This window comes from Pelodiscus sinensis, chromosome 1 (assembly GCF_052426305.1).
Source record: "Pelodiscus sinensis isolate ZL-2025 chromosome 1, ASM5242630v1, whole genome shotgun sequence".
NCBI classification, from domain to species: Eukaryota; Metazoa; Chordata; order Testudines; family Trionychidae; genus Pelodiscus; species Pelodiscus sinensis.
In genome coordinates, this window is record NC_143052.1 from 56057379 (window position 1) to 56078693 (window position 21315).

General features: G+C 45.1%; 1 protein-coding gene across 5 annotated transcripts in view; it reads right to left on the bottom strand.

The window, feature by feature from the left end:
* The window catches only part of ADAMTS20 (ADAM metallopeptidase with thrombospondin type 1 motif 20), a 192368-nt gene that overhangs the window by 127307 nt on the left and 43746 nt on the right, over window positions 1-21315 (bottom strand). For 3 of the 5 annotated variants that reach the window (XM_075930234.2, XM_075930230.2, XM_075930246.2), the window contains 2 exons: window positions 13832-14094; window positions 3167-3250 (listed from right to left, as the gene is read on the bottom strand). In XM_075930234.2, coding sequence (XP_075786349.2) covers window positions 3167-3250; window positions 13832-14094 — 347 coding nt within the window. Of the gene's footprint in view, window positions 1-3166; window positions 3251-13831; window positions 14095-15949; window positions 16053-21315 lie in introns of those variants that run through there. The other 2 variants (XM_075930257.2, XM_075930240.2) reach the window with 2 other exon arrangements.

The following is a 21315-nucleotide window of genomic DNA, read 5'->3' on the forward strand; positions in this document are numbered from 1 at the left end:
GAGAAAGGCCAGATGAGGCCACAGCTGGACCTTGTCCTTGAAGAACCAGGTATATGGCAGTTTCAGGGTCAGTGCTCGGAGCTCTGGCACTCATCTAGCCGAAGGGATGGAGATCAGGAAGGCTACCCTGAAGGAGAGCAAGGACAAGGGATATGGCCAGGGCCTTGAACAATGTGTGCTGCATCAAGATCAGGTTCATGTCCCACTGTGGGAGAGGGTCTCTGGCCTGAGGGTAGAGGCAGTCCAGGCTTCTCAGGAACCGGGAGGTGACATCATGTGAAAACACCGAACAATCTTGCATAGGTAAATGAAACACGAAAATGGCCACCAGGTGAACTCTAATGGTGGCCAGAGCTGAAGTGGTGGCAGTGAGAAGACAGGAGAGCAGGGGACTGCACCCCTCCTATCCCCAGAGACGGTGCTGGGGAGCAGCTTTTAATAGATAAAGGCAGCAAGTGGGGGAGCAACTAGTCACGTCTCTACTCGATTATCGCATAAGCTTATGCTCGGAACCCGCATGGATAGAGGCTGCTTCATTGCAGCCTTCCTTGCCCCCACCCCCGTCCACTGCTCCTTGTGGAACGAGGTGTACCGGTAGTTCGGAATAGGAAGCCTAATCCGAACTACCTAGTTCGTGCCGCATGTAGGCGCGGGGCACGGAGTCCAAACTAGCGGACATTTAAAAATGGCGGCGCCCGGCAACATGCAAATGAAGCCCAGGAAATTCAAATCCCGGGCGTCATTTGCAACTCCGGTTGACTACATTACCACCCTAGTTCAAACTAGGGTGGTAGTGTAGACATATCCTTACTCCCTAAGAGTATGTCTACACTACAACGTTAATTCGAACTAAGCTAATTCGAACTAACGGATCCAGACTAAAAAACTAGTTTGAATTAGCGTTTTGCTAATTCGAACTAGCATGTCCACATTAAGTGGACCCTGAACCGGGGTTAAGGATGGCTGGAAGCAGTGCCGGCAGGGCATCAGTGGAGGACTTAGAGCGTGGAGATGCTGTCTCAGGCTAGCCGAGGGCTGTGCTTAAAGGGTCCCGACCCCCATCCCGGACAGACAGTTCTCAGGGGTGCCCTGTTTACAAAGCAGTCCTGGCTTGGAGTGCCCTGAGTGCCCACACTGGGCACATCACACCACTCGGCCATCAGCCCGGCTGCACTTGCCGCAGGATGCCATCTGCAGAGAGGGGGCAATTGGGGGGTTGCAGGAGAGCTTCCACCCCCAGAAGCCCACAGAGCCAGCCCAGTCCTCCCCATCGGGGGCTCGTGCCCCATTCCTCCCTCACCTCCTTCCACTTACCCTTCCCTAACCCCTCTTCTTGATGTACAAAATAAAGATAACATGTCTTCCAAAATGGAATCTGTCTTTATTGAACAAAACTGGGGGAGACTGGGAAAAGGAGGTGGGAGAGGGGAAGAGAGAGGCTGGGAGAGGGGAGGGCAACTAAAATGATCAGGGGTTGGGAACAGGTCCCATATGAAGAGAGGCTAAAGAGACTGGGACTTTTTAGCTTAGAAAAGAGGAGACGGAGGGGGGACAGGATAGAGGTCTCTAAAAGCAGGAGTTGGGTGGAGACGGTGCGTACAGAAAAGTTCTTCATTAGTTCTCATAAAGAAGGACTAGAGGACACCAAAGGAAAGGAATGGGTAGCAGGCTTCAAACTAGTAACAGAAAGTTCTTCACAAAGCAAAGAGTCAACCTGTGGAACTCCTTGCTGCAGGAGGCTGTGAAGGCTAGAACTGGAACAGAGTTTAAAGGGAAGTGAGATCAAGTCATGGAGGTTGGGTCCATGGAGTGGTATTAGCCAGGGGGTAGGAGTGGTGTCCCTGCCCAAGGTTTGTGGAAGGCTGGAGAGGGATGGCACGAGACAAATGGCTTGGTCACTGTCTTCGGTCCATCCCCTCCAGGGTCCCTAGGGTTGGCCGCTGTCGGCAGACAGGCTACTGAGCTAGATGGACCTTTGGTCTGACCCAGTACGGCCATTGTAAGCTCAGGGCTCAGGGTCGGGGGTCTCAGTGGACCCCCTTGATTCTCTTGCACACCTGCTCCTGGGTGGCCAGGCTGGCAGCTATCCTGCCCAAGCCGGCCACTTTCCTGTGCTTAGTGCGGAGATCGTGGACAAGGTCCACGATCTCCGCACTAGCCCAGGCGGGTGTCCGCCTCTTGCGGTCCCGGGCAAGCTCCCGAGAGCCGCCAGCCTGGTCCCGGGAAGAGGGGGAGGGCTGGGGGGCATCGGGTGGGTGGCTCGATCCATGCCAGGTGCAGGGTCTGCTGGCTGGGTGCTGGCAGGCTTGCACCTGGCACGGGCACCGTAGCCAACCCGTGCCCCTTTAAGCGGTCCGGGGCCGGGAGGGGGGCAGTAGAGTTTCCCTGATGTTGGCCAGAGTGACCACCAGGGAAACCTGGGGAGGGCTAGCCTCCCACTAGTTCGAATTAAGGGGCTTCACACCCCTTAATTCGAACTAGCTAGTTCGAACTAGGCTTAATCCTTGTGAAATGAGGATTACCTAGTTCAAACTAAGCGCTCCGTTAGTTTGAATTAAGTTCGAACTAACGGAGCACTAGTGTAGCGCCTATGAAAGTTAGTTGGAACTAACGTCCGTTAGTTCGAACTAACATTGTAGTGTAGACATACCCTAACACAGAGGCAGTAGGGCAGGTTGGCAGGGGGCTTCCTGGGAGTGGAGCCAGGAGCACACTGGCTGCCAGCCCCACTCCCGGAGACCATAGAATAGTTGACTAAAAGAATTGATGTTGTTACTCGACTATTCTATTTCGGGCTATCTAACATCCCTAGTCAAACTCCTTCCAGAACGTCCTCATTCCTCTGTCAACATGGTATTACCACAGCCACACTCTGCAGTAAACCTCTGTGTGTGTATAAAGTAATCCCAGCTGGGGCTAATTGTTAAACATGACTCCTACATTCTCTCTCTGTTTAGTTTAGTTTTGGTAGGATTTTTTTATGTGGCGGTTTGGTTTTTATATCAACAAAGTGATGGTTACAGTATAGATGAGTGTAACTAGTCTTAATATTTATAAAATAAACTGTTTTGTTGAAATATTTTATTTTAAAAAATTAGCCTGCAAGCTTAAATATTTTGTCCCTAATCTACTAGAACGTATCCTATTAATATGTGTATTTTCTTACCTGTTCATTGTGAATTACAATTAGTTTTACAATCAGTATATTTATGAGATTTCCAATACTTGAGTCTTTGTAAATTGCTGCAACCTAGAGAGAAAAGGGTCATAAGATTAGCCTGATAAAATCATATGACAAACTTAAGCTCTCTTAGTATTTTTATACTCATTTATTTAAAATTTTATATTCTGTTCTAAACATTCAGTTACCATGTTGATTACCAGAAGATGGACAGATGATACGCAGCTATACCTTTTAGAATCTGTAGGTTTTTTACTATAACTGAATATACTTGTTTACAATAACTAACACAGAATAAGACCAAGGACAAATGGATTCTCCACAGATATGACTGAGACAGGGTGGGTACTGAACTGACTTTTCTAGATGGGAAGCACAAATTTTCAAGCTACACGGAGCTCTTCTTCAGGTCTGAGGAAGCAAGGATAGTGTTTGAGCTCAATATAAGTGTTAAGTAGAAGGACTAAAATGCTGGTCATTTGAAATGAAGTGGGAAGTTGAGCATTAGATTATTATGCATAGAGGGTTTGAAGTAAGTAATTTAGGGCAGCAGACTGTATGGGTTGTTGCAAATTGTTGTAATGAACCAAAGAACTAATGTCCCCGTTAAATTCATGCCTTCTGGTGCCTAACAGAGCTATGAATTTAAATGTTCATGTTTACCTTTTGAACATGTTGTGCCAGTTTCCTGTGAGCACAAGTATAAGGAGTGATCACTTTGTGAAAAGTGTTTGCACAAAGATGCTGTTTGTCTTTTATTATTTTTTCGGTGTGAGTTCATTCAGGCGTGGAATGATTGTCCCATTTCATCCACATACTTGCTGTTGAAGCATCTGATGCACTGGAGGAGCTACGTCACATGTTGGAACAAGCAAGTGAAGGACCCCATAAATCTTGAAAGGTGTGTTGTGGGGGTATTGATCATCATAGCAGTTGAGATATGTCCACAAGTTTTGCATCTGTTGCTCTAGCAGTGTCTGGCGCTGCTTTCAATTGCTATGTCCTGGCCTGTGGGGAGTTTAATTCTAATGATGAGCACATAAAAGTCTGCCTATGGGGATCCCTTTGTAAGACCAGGGATATTAGTACAGCAGAGCCTGAGACACACTGTTGAAGTTAATGGAAGCTTTGCCACTGACTTTAGTTGGAGCAGAAACAGCAATTAGTTTCATTGCTTGACTCCAAAATAAACCAGATAATTTACAGAAGATATGCAGACCTATGGATCTCTCAGCAGTGCCACCAGACAGCTCTCCAGAACCATCAGGGGCAGGGGCTAGCAACACTCTGGCTCACCAGAAGCTCCGCCCATGAATCTCCTGATTGGAGCAGACATTCAGGCCTATTGATCAGCCTGGACAAAGTACTTAAGCCAAAAGGAGGCACAAGAAGTTGTCTATGCAACTGAATGAGATCCTGATCCACTGACATACAGGACTCAAAGACATGACTCTGGTTTGACTCTGGCATTGTTACCTGACTCCAGTTTGATCCTTGATACTGATTCTGATTTCAACTTCACTCAGTCACTGTTCTCTGGTTCCTGACTCTGACTTGATCCTGGGCATGGCTGTATAATAGCAGTCCTGATCCTCAGCATGAGTCCTGAACCCCTATTCTAGCATTTACCTTTGGCATAATCCTGACTCTGTCTCTGGCTTTGACTCTGGCTTCAATAGCTGGTTTCTGTCCTTGACTCTGATCACTAGACCTGACTGCTAATATCCATATCCCTACCCTGTGCTGTCTACATGGAGGCCACTCGGGGTGTATGTACATCTCATATGCATTAGACTGGATTATTTTGTCCAGGAGTATCCATTAGAGCTGAATCTGTGCCCTAGATACCCTCAAATCCCCACGCAATGCCAGTATAAAAGTGAGGCAGGATCAATCTTTTTCAGTTCATTCACCAACACCCAACCCCAAATGTGGGAAGAATTACAAAGTACAAGGAATGGAGGGTGGGCTGTGGAACCCATGTGAACAAAACATCTTAAAGAAGGACATTTATTCTAAGGTACTTAAGTAACCATCCTTTTCCTTTAAGTGATTGTCTCTGTAGAATCCATTCTTGGTGACTGACTAACAAGAAGTTGTCTGATTGCTTGGAGTTGGACACCAAGACTCCTGCCTGAATAATGACTGTAGAAGAGCTCTACCGAAATGGGCATCCTTTGGAAACTTTGACCAAAAGATTAGAATCTTGTAAATGTCAGGACCAAGCTTCATGTAGCTGCCTTATGAATCTCAAGAACAGAAGCAGTCTTCAAATACATGAAGGTTGCCTGACCTCTAATGGAATGAGATCTAATGTATCTTAAGTCAGTGGTGGACAGGCTGAGGCCCACTGAGGTTTTATGTGCAGCCCACAAGACATTTTGTTTACTGTTGACCATACCAGGGTCGCCAGAGTCTGCTGGGTTTCATCTGCATCATTTTTTTCCTACCGATATTACTAAAGTGACATGCATGGAAAGCAAGGACACATGAAGCAAGGTGAATGCTGATTACACACAGGATTGACTGTGTATAATCAGGGTTGTTTTTTTTTTCGAAAAAACTTCACCTGTGTCTAGACTGCTGTTGTGCTCTTTTGTGAGGGAGTTTGGGGCGCAGGTGGTATTCTCTTTGATCCTTCCTGTCAAAGGTAGGGGCCTGGGCAGAGAGAGGTGCATCCTGGAGGTGAATGCCTGGCTGCGAAGATGGTGTTGCCAGGAGGGCTTCGGCTTCCTTGACCACGGGGTGCTCTTCCAGGAAGGACTGCTTGGCAGAGATGGTGTTCACCTTTCCAGGAGCGGGAAGGCCTTGTTTGGACACAGACTGGCTAACCTTGTGAGGAGGGCTGTAAACTAGGTTTGACGGGGACAGGTGAGCAAAGCCCACAGGTAAGTGCTGAATGTGCGGGACAGGGAGATGGGTTGGAAATGGGGGGGACTACGGCCTATAATGGCAAGAAGAAAGGAGGGTCAGGGCACAACAGGGAGGCAAGATCAAATCAGTATCTTAGATGCCAATATATAAATGCAAGAAGTATGGGTAATAAGCAGGAAGAACTGGAATTGCTAACAAATAAATACAACTATGATATCATTGGTATTACAGAAACCTGGTGGGATGGGACGCATGATTGGAATGTTAGAATGGAAGGGTACAGCTTGCTCAGGAAGGACAGACAGGGAAAAAAGGGAGGAGGGGTTGCCTTGTATATTAAAAGTGTACACACTTGGACTGAAGTGGAGATGAACGTAGGAGATAGCTGTGTAGAGAGTCTCTGGGTTAAGCTAAAAGGGGTAAAAAATGAGGGTGATGTCATGCTAGGAGTCTACTACAGGCCACCTAGCCAGGTGGAAGAGGTGGATGAGGCCTTTTTTAAACAATTAACAAAACTATCCAAAGCCCAAGATTTGGTAGTGATGGGGGACTTCAACTATCCAGACATATGTTGGGAAACTAACACAGCGGGGCACAGGCTATCCAATAAGTTTCTGGACTGCATTTGAGACAACTTTCTGTTTCAGAAGGTTGAAAAAGCTACCAGAGGAGAAGCTGTTCTGGATTTGATTTTAACAAATAGGGAGGAACTAGTTGAGAACTTGAAAGTGGAAGACAGTATGGGTATGTCTACACTACCCTCCTATTTCGAAATAGGAGGGTAATGTAGGCATACCGCAATTGCAAATGAAGCCCGGGATTTGAATTTCCCGGGCTTCATTTGCATAAGCTGGGCGCCGCCATTTTTAAATCCCGGCTGGTTCGAACCCCGTGCCGTGCGGCTACATGCGGCACAAACTACCGTTACTCCTCGTGGAATGAGGAGTAACGGTAGTTCGAACTAGGAAGCCTAGTCCGAACTACCTAGTTCGAATTAGCGGGGTAGTGTAGACATGCCCTATGGGGGACAGTGATCATGAAATAATAGAGTTCATGATCTTAAGGAAAGGTAGAAGGGAGACCAGCACAATTGAGGTAATGGATTTCAGGAAGGCAAATTTTGATAAGCTCAGAGAACTTGTAGGTAAGGTCCCATGGGAAGCAAGACTGAAGGGAAAAACAGCTGAGGAGAGTTGGAAGTATTTCAAAGGGACGTTGTGAAGTCATTCTGCCGCTCTACTCTGCACTAGTTAGGCCTCAGCTGGAGTACTGTGTCCAGTTCTGGGCGTCACATTTCAAGAAAGATGTGGAGAAATTGGAAAGGGTACAGAGAAGAGCGACAAGAATGATTAAAGGTCTAGAGAACATGACCTATGAAGCCAGGCTTCATGAACTGGGCTTGCTTAGTTTGGAAAAAAGAAGATTAAGGGGGGACATGATAGCGGTTTTCAAATATCTAAAAGGGTATCACAAGGAGGAAGGAGAAAATTTGTTCCTCTTGGTTTCTGAGGACAGGAAAAGAAGTAATGGGCTTAAAGTGCAGCAGGGGAGGTTTAGATTGGACATTAGGAAAAAATTCCTAACTGTCAGGGTGGTCAAATATTGGAATAAATTGCCAAGGGAGGTGGTGGAATCTCCCTCTCTGGAGATATTTAAGAACAGGTTAGATGGACATCTGTCAGGGATGGTGTAGACGGAGCTTGGTCCTGCGTTGAGGGCGGGGGGCTGGACTCGATGACCTCTCGAGGTCCCTTCCAGGCCTATGATTCTATGAAATTAAATTGAAAGAACGCAGCGATTTTTTCGACAGCAGTAAACCTCATTTTACGAGGAAGAATGACTTTTTTCAAAAGAGCTCTTTTGAAAAAAGGTGTTCTTGAATGCAAACAGGGCTTTTTCAAAAGAAAGTGTGCAGATTGCCTGAGTGCTCTCTTTCGAAAAAGCAGATCACTTTTTCGAAAGTTGAATGGCTGTCTAGACAATCTCTTTTGAAAGAGGTTTGTAGTCTAGATGTACCCTGAGAGCCATGTGCGCCCTCTATATCCAATCCAAGCACTTCATTGGTTCAATTAGTATACCCTGCAAATTCTAGATACGCAAGCGTAGTTAGCAAAACTACCCTATCCCAGGCAACCATCTTGGTTATAACAATCTTGCAGGTCACTCAGATGAAGGAGAGCTAGCAGTGGGGCTGGAGACAGGGCAGCAGTGCACAGGGACAGCAAGAAAGCAGTGTGGGATTTAGGAGGCTCTGGCACCACTTTGGGTAGGCCTGGATGCTAAGTAGGTAAGCCATGGCCCCCTCAGACCCATTTGTAGCTATACCCCTGATTTGCAAAGGTATAAATGACTTACATTCATGTATTATTGGATTTTATAATTCCCTCTAAAATTCAATGGAGCTTTGCCAATTTATCCCAGTTTAGGCTCCGGTATACAGTACTTTTAAAAATCTGTCTATTTTTATTTAAGTCTTATTTGATACCCTGCTATGTTTCTGGAACATACCTCTGATCTCAACCTATGACTACCCCAGGTAGGGTTACCAGGCACTGGTTTTTGATCGGAATGCCCAGTCAAAAAGGAACGCTGGCAGCTCTAGTCAATACCGCCAATTGGGCCATTAAAAGTCTGATAGATGGTGGTGCAGGACTAAGGCAGGCTAGTTTTTACCTGTTTTGGCTTCACACTGTAAGCTGGAATCAGCCAGCAGGTCTGGCTCCTAGGGAAAGTGGTCAGGGAGCTCCGTGAGCTGCTCCTACCCTGAGTACCTGCTCCACACTGTCATTGACTGGGAATCACATCATTCCTTCAAAAGCATTAGCATGAGCTTCTGTCTGCAGCTAACCACCTTGGAGGTTTAGTGAGGAGGAGATGAGGAACAGGATCAGGACCAAATCTCTACCTTCTCATCCCTTTTGTGACGGCAAGCACACACAGATACACTTCCATAAGCTGCTCTAGTGTTTGGGTCTTCTCTTTCCTCCAGTTCCTTAGCTGGTATTAACCATGTATTAATTATTATTATGTATTGCCTTAGTGCCTCAGAACCCTAGTCAACACCGACTGAGACCCTGTTGCTGTTCAAACAATGAACGAAAATCACAGAAAATCGCAGCTTACAATCCAAGTAGCTCCATTGCAAATAGGTGATTGCAAACAGGGAGTTTAGAGAGGGAGTTCTCCAGGTAAGGGAGAAGTGACTACAAGACTTTTGAGGGAAGCGGCTGTCTGTAGTGTGTGTTGTGTTTGGGGCTTTCTTCCTGTGTGCTGAGTTTGTTTTTGTGAGTGTGGTGTGTTTATTTTATTTTTTTCCTTTCCCTGACTACCGCCCCCTCCCCCGCCCCACCCATGGAGTGTGTACTGTGACTGGCAGCTGGAAACTGTTGGCTTCTAATTAAAGTTTGAAATCTAGAAGCCTCTGCTGACTGGCTGAGCCTTGGTAGGGGAAGGGACTATCAGGCAGTCCAGAGCTTTATAAAGGAGAGAATCAGTGACTAGGGAGCTTGCGAACAGGTGATTGCAAACAGGGAGTTTAGAGAGGGAGTTGGGAAGGGGGCGAGGTACTCTTGCCTTTCCTTTAAACCCTTTTTTAGGACAGCAGGTATGGATGGTGATAGGTCTGCTGTTGTTACCTGCACAGCATGTGCCATGTTTATCTTCCTCCTGGAAGAAAAAAGGGATTTCATCTGCACTAAGTGCAAGCTGGTTGCCATTTTAAAGGAAAAAATTAGAGGATTGGAGGCCCAAGTGTCGACCCTACACTCAATCAGAGAGGATGAAGAGTTCGTCGATAGAAGGCAGTATTTAATCCTGCAGGCAAGGCAGGCGGAAGAGCCAGAGAGGGCAGTACAGCATGAGAATCAGAACTGGAAGTATGTAACTTCTAGAAGGAAAAAAAGGCCAGCACAGGAAGCCCCCATTGCTACAAAGGTAAGTAATCACTTTCAGGCTCTCTCCACAGGCTCTGCGATGGTAAATGCTTTAGAAGGGACCTCACAAGGAAGAAATCGGAAGGGAACCACTTCTACTGGAAGGCATGGGATGCATAGTCGTAGGGATAGGGGTTCCGCGACCACCACCCCCAAAAGAAGGTGGGTAGTGGTGGTCAGGGACTCCCTCCTAAGAGGAACGGAGCCATCCGTCCAGACCTTCACTCTCGAGAGGTGTGCTGCTTACCAGGAGCTCGAATTAAGGATGTGACTGAGAGTCTTACAAAACTGATCAAACCTTCAGATCACAACCCCTTCCTGCTTCTCCATGTGGGAACTAATGATACGGGCAAGAATGACCTTGAGCGGGTTACTGCAGATTACGTAGAGTTGGGAAGAAGGATCAAAGAATTCAGAGTGCAAGTGGTGTTCTCGTTCATCCTCCCTGCTGAAGGGAAAGAACTGGGTAGGGATCGTCGAACTGAGGAAGTAAATGCGTAGTTGCGCAGGTGGTGTCGCAGAGAGGGCTTTGGTTTCTTCAACCATGGGACTCTGTTCTGGGCACAAGGATTGTTAGGAAGAGATGGGATCCACCTAACAAAGAGAGGAAGGAGCATCTTCACGGGCAGGCTTGCAAACCTAGTGAGGAGGGCTTTACACTAGGTTCATTGGGGGACAGTGACCAAAACCCTGAGGGGAGTGGGGAAGTCGGACACCGGGAAGAAATGCAGAGAGGAACAAGCAACAAAGGAGGAACCCTGATTTGAATGGAGAAGATAGGGCAATCAATTGGTTATCTAAGGTGTTTGTACACCAATGCGAGAAGCCTGGGCAACAAACAGGAAGAATTGGAGGCACTGGCCCAGTCCAAGAACTACGATTTGATTGGGGTAACAGAGACTTGGTGGGATGGCTCGCATGACTGGAGCACTGTCATGGAAGGGTATAAACTGTGCAGGAAGAACAGGTAGGGGAGAAAAGGAGGTGGAGTTGCACTATATGTAAGAGAGCATTATGATTGCTCAGAACTTCAGTATATAGAGGGAGAAAAGCCTATTGAGAGTCTACGGGTCAAGTTTAGAGGTGTAAGCAACAGCAGTGATGTTATGGTTGGTGTCTGCTAAAGGCTACCAAATCAGGTGGATGAGGTAGATGAGGCTTTCTTCGGACAACTGAGCAAAGCTTCCAGATCGCAGGCCCTGGTTCTCGTGGGGGACTTTAATCACCCTGACATGTTGGGAGACCAATACGGCAGTACACAGAGAATCCGGGAAGTTTTTGGAGAATGTTGGGGATAACTTCTTGGTACAAATGCTGAAGGATCTGACCAGGGGCCGTGCACAGCTTGACCTGCTGCTCACAAACAGGGAGGAACTAATAGGAGAAGTAGAGGTGGGTGACAACTTGGGAAGCAGTGATCATGAGATGGGTAGATTTCAGGATCCTGACAAAAGGAAGAAAAGAGAGTAGTAAAATACACACCTTGGACTTCAGAAAAGCAGACTTCAACTCCCTCAGAGACCTGATGGGCAGAATCCACTGGGATGCTAACATGAAGGGGAAAGGAGCCCAGGAGAGCTGGCAGTATTTTAAATAAGCCTTATTGAAGGCACAGAAATAAACCATTCCAATGCGTAGCAAGAGAAGCAAATATGGTAGGAGACTGGATTGGCTTACCGGGGAAATCCTTGGTGAACTTAAGCACAAAAACGGAGCTTACAAAAAGTGGAAACCTGGACAGATGACTAGGGAGGAGCATAAATGTATAGGTTGAGAATGCAGGGGAATTATCAGGAAGGTGAATTGCGACTCGCAAGGGATGTGAAGGATAACAAGAAAGGTTTCTACAGGCATGTTAGCAAGAAGAAAGTGATCAGAGAGAGTGTGGGACCCCTACTGGATAAGGGCAGTAACCTAGTGACAGATGATGTGGGGAAAGCTGAAGTACTTAATGCTTTCTTTGCCTCTGTCTTCACGGACAAGGTCAGCTCCCAGACTAATGCGCTAAGTGACGCAATATGAAACGAAGGTGGATAGCCCTTGGTGGGGAAAGAACAGGTTAGAAACTATTTAAAAAAGCTGAACGTACATAAATCCATGGGTCTGGACTTAATACATCCGAAGGTACTGAGGGAGTTGACAAATGTCATTGAGGAGCCTTTGGCCATTATCTTTGAAAAGTCATAGAGATTGGGAAAGATCCCGGATGATTGAAAAAAGCAAATGTAGTGCCCATCTTCAAAAAAGGGAAGAAGGCCGATCCAGGGAACTATAGGCCGGTCAGTCTTACCTCAGTCCCTGGAAAAATCATGGAGGGGATCCTCAAGGAATCCATTTTGAAGCACTTGGAAGAAGGGAAGGTGATCAGGAATAGTCAGCATGGATTCATGAAGGGCAAATCATGCCTGACCAATCTGATTAGCTTCTATGATGAGGTAACTGGCTCTGTGGATATAGGAAAGTCAGTGGATGTAATAAACCTTGACTTTAGCAAGGCTTTTGATATGGTCTACCACAATATTCTTGCCAGCAAGTTAAGGGAATGTGGATTGTATAAATGGATGATAAGATGGATAGAAATCTGGCTGGAAGGTCAGGCCCAGAGGGTAGTGATCAATGGCTCAATGTCAGGATGGTGGTCGAGTTCTAGCGGAGTGCCCCAAGGTTTAGTTCTGGGACCGGTTTTGTTCAACATCTTTATTAATGACCTGGATGAGGGGATGAATTGCACCCTCAGCAAGTTTGCGGTGGACACTAAGCTAGGGGGAGAGGTAGATACGCTGGAGGGCAGGGATAGAGTCCAGAGTGACTTAGACAAATTGGAGGATTGGGCCAAAAAAAAATCTGAGGAGGCTCAACGAGGACAAGTATAGAGTCCTGCACTAGGGACGGAAGAATCCCAAGCATTGTTACAGACTGCGGACCAATTGGCTATGTAACAGTTCAGCAGAAAAGGACCTGGGGATTACAGTGGATGAGAAGGTGGATATGAGTCAACAGTGTGCCCTTGTAGCCAAGAAGGCTAATGGCATATTAGGTTGCATTAGGAGGAACACTGCCAGTAGATTCAGAGATGTGATTATTCCTCTTTATTCAGCTCTGGTGAAGCCACATCTAGAGTATTGTGTCCAGTTCTGGGCCCCCGATTACAGGAAGAATGTGGATGCATTGGAGATGGTCCAGCGGAGGGTGACCAAAATGATTAGGGGGCTGGAGCATATGACCTATGAGGAGAGGCTGAGGGAGTTGGGTCTATTTAGTCTGCAGAAGAGAAGAGTGAGGGGGGATTTGACAGCAGCCTTCAACTTCCTGAAGGGAGATTCTAAACAGGCTGGAGAAAGGCTGTTCACAGTAGTGACAGATGGCAGAACAAGGAGCAATGGTCTCAAGTTGCAGTAGGAGAGGTCCAGCTCTATGGTTCTATGATTCTATGATTATTGGAAGCCAGCTGAAAAGCTGATTATTATTTTGAAAAGTGAATTTATTATTGTCTGGAGAATATAATGTAACCTGGGTATTTTGTTTCACAACAGCTATATGTTCTTAAAATGTTTACTAAAACTGCACTGCTGTGTAAATTTATTCATTTTACTTAAATGGCACAGTGAATTATTATATATTACTAATTCTTTTAATGTGTTATCAAATCAAGAGCTAGATTTTACGATATTACTCACGGCAGTACTGAAGTCAACAGAGCTACCAGCTAAGGTTCTGGCCCTGATCTTGTATATTTAGACAAATTATTTGTTTCAACACAGAATTATCTGATGGGACACAATGCTCCAATACCATAACAGTAATAAATTCACTTGCGATTGGCAGTATCACTTGATTTACTTACTATTGACATAAGTGTTAATATATAGTGCTGCAAGTTCCGTCCATGGTGGCGAACCATTTTGGCATCAGCTGTAACCATCACTTCTACATATCTTGGATATGAAAGAAAACGTTTTTTCCGGGAATGTGGATAGCTTCTCTCATCCTCTATTGATAGATTTTTAAAAGCATACTCTAAAACTCTGGCCTTTTGTAAAATACTTATATCTTCATTTAAACTGCCATGGTCTGAAAATGGTAAAGTGATTGTTTTCATTTCTTTTTCTAGAAGATAAACACAAAGTTACTAGAGCATGCAGTTTCTAAACTTAAAGAGAATAAGGATAAAGACAGCACAAAATAAACAAATTGACAAAGTTGTAATATTTAGTCTTTTTCCAAAATCAAGCAATATAACCATAAAAATATTAGTTAGGAAAGCTTAAAACAGGAATATCAAATTGGATATTTACAAAACACTGGTATACAGCTGCCCTATATTTGGTGTCATAAAAACTGCCCTAGTAGATAAGGCCAGAGGTACATCTAGCTCAATATCCTGTCTTCCAATAGTGGCCTATGCCAGGTGCCCCAGAGCAAATAAACAGAAGGAATGAACAGAGCAGATAATCATCCAGGGAGCCATTCTGTCTCTCATTGTAAGAAATGCCTTTTTTTTCATATAGGATGTGTCTAGACTACAATCCTCTTTCGAAAGAGGAATGCAAATGAAGGAAATAAAAAATGCAAATGGAGCGCAGATCTACAAATCCCATGCTTCATTTGCATGATTGCTTTTTCAAAAAAAGATTATTTTGAAAAAAAGCAATCTAAACCTAATTTTTTCAGGAATAAGGGTGCTTTCGAAAAAGAGTTTTTTTCCGAAAGAACTGTGTCTAGACTACTTTTTTTTTCAAAATAACGTTTTTTGAAAAAGTGATTGGACGCAATTATGCAAATAAAGCACGAGATTTGTAAACCTGCACTTCATTTTCATTTTTGATTTCCTTCATTTACATTCCTCTTTCCAAAGAGGAATGTAGTCTAGACGCACTTATAGTGTGTAAGTGCCCTAATCAACATAGACGATGACCCTATTGTGCTAAGTGCCATAGAAACACAGAGCAAAAACATTGTCCCTGGCCCAAACATGGGAAAGAGATATACTATACTGTATACTTTTTAGAATACAAATTGTTTTAAAATTCAAACTTACAAGCTAGAAGGCCAAGGACAATGTGATGTTCACTTGTACAAACCTCATTTTAATGGGGAAATCTAATACAATGCTGGCGTAGACATGACAACTTTTAATAGCTACACTCATCATTAGGGCAAACACGTATAGCACAAAACAAGAAAGATCTCAGAACTGCTACCCAATTGCTGCTTCTGCCCGCACTCTAGCTGCATATGTTCAAAGGGGTTCTGCAAAAGCACAGATTAATTGCAGCAGGACCAAAAACATATGTGAAAGAGTCATAGAAACAAGACACACAGAGGAGGAAGAAAGAGAGGACAAAATAATACATAGCTACGGTGCAGGTTGTGGAGCCTTCCCCCAGTTGCGCTCCTCAAGCACAAAGACTGTTCCAAGAAAACTCCACTAGTCTCATCAAAGATTGTTGGAAAGATCATGCGAAACTGAGGTCATTGCCCTTCCCTTTCTGTCCCCCTCAGACAAATATGTTAAGCTAGCTCATGGAGTAAGAGTTCATAATCTATACTTCCAAAGTGTGAAGAAATTGCAGTGCCCCTCCAGAACACAAACAGCCAGAATTCCTCTCACCATACTTTTGGTTCTATACTCTACCCACAATGTTCATTAGCCCATAATATATTCTGAATGATTCTGGTACTATAGAACAAACCAAAATGTTCATGCATGCATAGGTGCTGCTTTTCAAATATACTGCCTAAAATGGATTAAATGTCAAAACAAACAGTATGTTTACATGACAAAAAAGGACGTCTCATGTTCTGAGCAAATATATATATATATATATATATTTAAAACATTAACAATCAGTCTTTATCAAATATTTAAGCACTTCAGAAGAAACTGTTCTGTATAATCAAATAAATAACATAACTTTAGATAAATAAATATATATAATACATTAACAAAAATGTTGCTTACATTTGTGTTTACCTGAAAGACTGAAAAGGTACCAGTTCTGGTCTCTTCAGGTAAATAAGGTATGTTTTATAATCTTCCATGAAAGAGTTGGGAATGTTTTTCTTTAAAATAAAACAGGAACATTAAATACAAAAAATTACATTTAAATAGTAAAATTGTGACACAAACCAACAAAAGCCAGGAAGTGTATAAACAAGGTTGACACTGAGGACATAACTCAAGTAATTACAGTGATTTTGTTTTTCTTTTACTCTTTAAAAAACGTTTATGTCCTTATTGTCATTTAAACATAGTTTTTTGTATTTAATTAGAGGCCTGAATTTCATTGTGCCCCAATCCCCCAGTTTGACGAGACGTACCCATGCTAACTCTGCTATGCTTCAAAAATAGAGTGTAGCCGTAACAGCATATATGGTATGAGAGACACATGTCACTTAACTATGTCTCTAGAGTCTCAGATGGGTACATGATCAAGGGTCCTAACCTTTTCTATTGCTTGTGCTACTAGGGCTAGTGTGATCAGCACCAGCATGGGTATATCTCCTCAGACTAGGAATTACACCTCATCTTGAAGTTCAGACATGCCCTAAAACTTCCTATGCAATACATGAGAAGAGAAAGGCCCCAGATAATGGGATTCATAAAAGCCACTGGGAAATACCAAAGAAAAGGACATGGGTTACATTTTGCCTTCAAAGGGACTTTCACGTCTAAGTTTGAGCTGGTGTCACTCTTGCACCTGGCTCTAGGCCCAATGCATATTTAATTATTTAAACACAGTGGAACAGCATCAACAGAAGAAACAAGGTGCCCTGCTACAGAATATGCCATAGCATGGCGGTTAGGGTACTCTAACAAGAGACCCATGTTTAGTAGCACAGGTTGAACTTCTCTAGTCCGGCACCCTAAGTACCTGACTGGTCTCGAACCAGAGAACTTGCTGAACCATGGGAGGTCAACATTGTCTAGTGGCATTATAACAATTCCATTGCTTATTGGGCTCTCATATACAGTCAGGGGTAAATTAGAACTAAATAACAGCACAGAACACTGAGCACTAGGTCCGATGGCTATAAACAAACTTTATGGGACTGTGGGAAACTTGGCCATATCCATGGTAAGTAGACATCTGGCTAACTAAAATCATGACAGACCACGGGTGTTGCCGGACCAGAGAGTACTAGATATGGGTATGTCTACACTACAGCATTATTTCGAAATAAGCTATTTCGAAATAGTTAATTCGAAATAACGCGTCTACACACAAAATGCATTTCGAAATAGCGTTTTGCTATTTCGAAATAGCGCGTCCACACTGAGTGGCTGCTGAATCGCATTTAAGGCCGACTGGAACCAGGTCCGGCAGGGCATCAGGTCAGGAGTTACTTTCTGCGGCTGCTTCCTGAGGCTGTCTGAGGCATGTGCTTAAAGGGACCCCCCCGGACAGCCAGTTCTCAGGTTTCCCTTCTTGTTTGCCTACCTCGATGAGGGACAGAAAAGCATTTTGTCTCTGAGTCCCCTGGTTGACCTCACTCAGGACACCACAGCACTCTGCAACATGGAGCTGGAGCTGTCCCTAAGCACTCTGGTGCTGTTCTTGGACACGTTGCTGTGAGCCTGGCTGCACTTTCTGCAGGCTGCCATCCGGGAGGTCCATCGGGGGGCTGTCAGTATCCAGGAGGCCTTGCAGGGGAGCTTCCACCCGAGGAGCACTGAGAGCCTCCTTGGTCTGCCTCACTGGGGGCTTGTGCCTCATTCCTCCCTCATGTCCTTCCACTTACCCCCCCACACACACTGCTCCCCTTCCTGATGTCAAATAAAATACATGTTTTTTCATAAACACAAACTGTCTTTATTTAACAAAACTAGGGGGAGGTGAGACTGGGGAAAGGAGATGGGAGAGAGAAGGAGAGAGGGTAGGAGAGGGGAGGGGAAAACCTGGGAGGAGGGAGCTGGAAGGGGGAAGCAAGGGGAAGAAGAGGGAGGGTAATCTCAGAGCTCAGGAGTGGGGGTCTCGCTGCACCAACCTTATTTTCATGCGAACCTGCTCCTGGTTCGCATGTGACCGTTGGTGGCCAGGCTGGCAGCTATCCAGCCATAGACGGCCATGTTCCTCCATCTAGTGCAGAGATCATGGATGTTTGGGGCATCTCCCCCAAACCTGAATAAGGTCCATGATCTCCTCTCTGGATCAGAAAGGTGCCCACCTTTGCCGGGCCCTGGCAGGCTCCTGGGAGCTGACAGACTGCTCCTGGGGAGCAGTGGAGGGCTGGCTGCCAGTGGCTTGCTGGCTCATGTGTTGAGGCCACTGGTCAGGGGCACTGACTACTGGTTCTTGGCTGGCAGGCTTGGAGCTGGCACAAGCACTGTGGCCAGAGTCTACTCCTTTAAGGGCTCCGGGGAGGGGGGAGGGAGAGCAGTGTTCTTGGTTGAGGCTGGAGTGGCCACCAGGGCACCCTGGGAAGGTTGGAGGCCCCCTATTTCGAAATAAGTGTCTACACAGCACTTATTTCAAAATAGCTATTTCGAATTTGGCGTTAGTCCTCGTAGAATGAAGTTTCCCAAATTTGAAATAAGTCGTCCGCTATTTTGAATTTATTTTGAAATAGCAGTTTGCCTGTGTAGACACTAGGGGTGTGTCTAGACTACATGGCTCCGTTGATAGAGCCATGTAGATGAGTTTACTAGACATAGCAAAATGAAGCAGCGATTTAAATAATCACAGCTTCATTTACATCAAAATGGCCACCATGCTGCGCCGATCAGTGGATTGTCGGCACAGCACGGTAGTCTGGACGGGGGTCAGCTGACCCCAGAACCCTTTATCGTCAGATCCTTTATGCCTCGTGAAACGAGGCTTACAGGATCTGACGACAAAGGGTTCTGGGGTCAGCTGATCCCCATCTAGACTACCACGCTGTGCCGACAAATAGCTGATCGGCACAGCGCGGTGGCCATTTTGATGTAAATGAAGCAGCGATTATTTAAATCACTGCTTCATTTTGCTATGTCTAGTAAACTCATCTACATGGCTCTATCAACGGAGCCATGTAGTCTAGACACACCCTAGTAAAGTTATTTCGAAATAAGGGCTGTTATTTCAAAATAACTTTCCTGTGTAGACATACCCTTAGAGAGGTTCAACCTGTGTCCTATTCCATGAGGAGTACCATTGAGATTGGTGCATGTATATATGGTGTAAAAAAGTATTCAGTGAGAGTAAGGATGTCAGAATATGGTTCCAAATGTATAACATTGCTCCTAATATTTGTAAAAGCACTCAACTACAATTTATGTTCACATCTTATACCTGGTCCACACTGAGAGTGTAGGTCAAACTTAGCAATATTAGGTTGAATTTCTAAACAATGAGTCCACAGCACCAAGCCTATTACGTCAATTTTAAGGGCCGTTAAAGTCGATTTCAGTACTCCTGCTTTCCATGAGAAGTAATACTAAATTCAGCTTTGCATGGTTGACTTTATGGTAGTACAGACACTGCTGCAAAATTCAGTTTTTGGCCTTCAAGAAGTGTCCCATGATGCCCCGTGGTGACCACTATGGCCAGGACTTTCAACTCTACTGCTCTCCAGGTGAACAGGAAAAGCACTGGGAAAATTTTAATTTCATTTCTTGTGTGGCCAGCATGGTGAGCAGTACTCAGAGCAGGCAGTTCCTAGGGTTACAGACGAGCACCAGTATGGAGTATGCAGGAGATCCTGGACCTCATTGCTGTGTGGGGAGAGAAGCTGTTCTTGCAGAACTAGAAACCAGCAAAAGGAACACAAATATATATGCCAAGATTGCAAAGGACATGGAGGAGAAAGGATATGCCTGGGATGCTCAGCAGTGCCCCGTAAAAATAAAGGAGCCGAGGCAATCATTCCAGAACACAAATGAGGCAAATGGATAGTCTGGATCATCACTGCAAATATGCCTCTTCTTTCCCAAAGCAATTGACCAGTAGCTGTTTGCCATTACAAGCATCCACAGGGCAATTGCCACTCGCTTTTCCACTGTCAGAATGGGTTTAATTCTGATATTCTTGTACTTCAGAGCAGAGGAAAGCAATTCACAAACTTTCATGAAAGTGGCCTTATGCATGCAAAAGTTTTGCAGCCATTGCTGATCATCCCAAACCTGTATAACTATGCGGTACCACCAATCTATACTTGTCTGACAGCACAAGAACCAGCGTTCCACTGTGTCCAGAGGATCTAAGGCCATCGGCCTTTGTTAGTCACTCAATTCAAGTACTTCGCAGAAGAGTATGTTTATGGCCTCCTGAGATTCTTCCTCATTCAGGTGGACCCAATATCTTCTGGATATACTCCAGCATAAGGCAATAACCCAGAATGCAAAGGGGCACAGGAACTGTGGAACAGCTACCCACAGTGCATCATTCTCAGAGTCAACCTAGCCACCCTACTGGGCATGGCTATTTCAAACTGCATTGAATTCTTGCGCACAATGAGGACATGCACCTTCTACTTTACAAAATCAGGGGATTAAAAATTGACCTTAATAAATTTGACTTTATCTCGTAATGTAAACATAGCCTTAGAGAAAAATTACCAGGGCTCAACAATCTATGTAATCTATTCACCCATGGCGAGTAGATTACATCCCGGAAGAGCCAGGTTCGGGCGATCTACACATGCACAGAACAATCTGCGCACGTGCAGAACACCGGACAGCGCGTCTGGCAAGCAAGGATCGCCGCAGCTCGGCGGGCCCTGACAATTACTATACAATTTCCTATGCAAAGCCATGAAACCACTTTGAGAAATCTGCTAACCAGCTGCTCAGGTGTGTTTACTTACTGGCTCTACACCACAGAATCTTGCAGCTCCCATTGGCTCTAATTTGCCATTTGCAGCCAAGGGGAGCCGCAGGAAGTAGCATGGGCTGGGCCAACACTTCCTGCAGCTCCCCTAGGCTGCAAACAATGAACCAGAGTCAGTGGGTGCCGCGAGGCTCCATGGCCATGATGCCAGTAAATATACACACTGGAGTGACCAGTTAGCAGGTTTCTCAAAGTGGTTTCACGGACCACTCTGAGAAACTCTCTGACAGAGGAATACAAACAATATGTAACTGAATTGGCATACCAGACAATCTCTAATACTGTAGAGGTCACTGCGTCTCCACCATGTATGTTCATATGTTGTTCTTCCTCCAGAACTAGGAAGAGCTTACAAGAGGCTGGGGGTTTGGATACAATGAACACTATCAACAAAAACCTATTAAAATTAAAAGCGGCAAGGAGTCCTGTGGCACCTTCGGGTATGTCTACACTACCCCGCTAGTTCGAACTAGCGGGGTAATGTAGGCATACCGCACTTGCAAATGAAGCCCGGGATTTG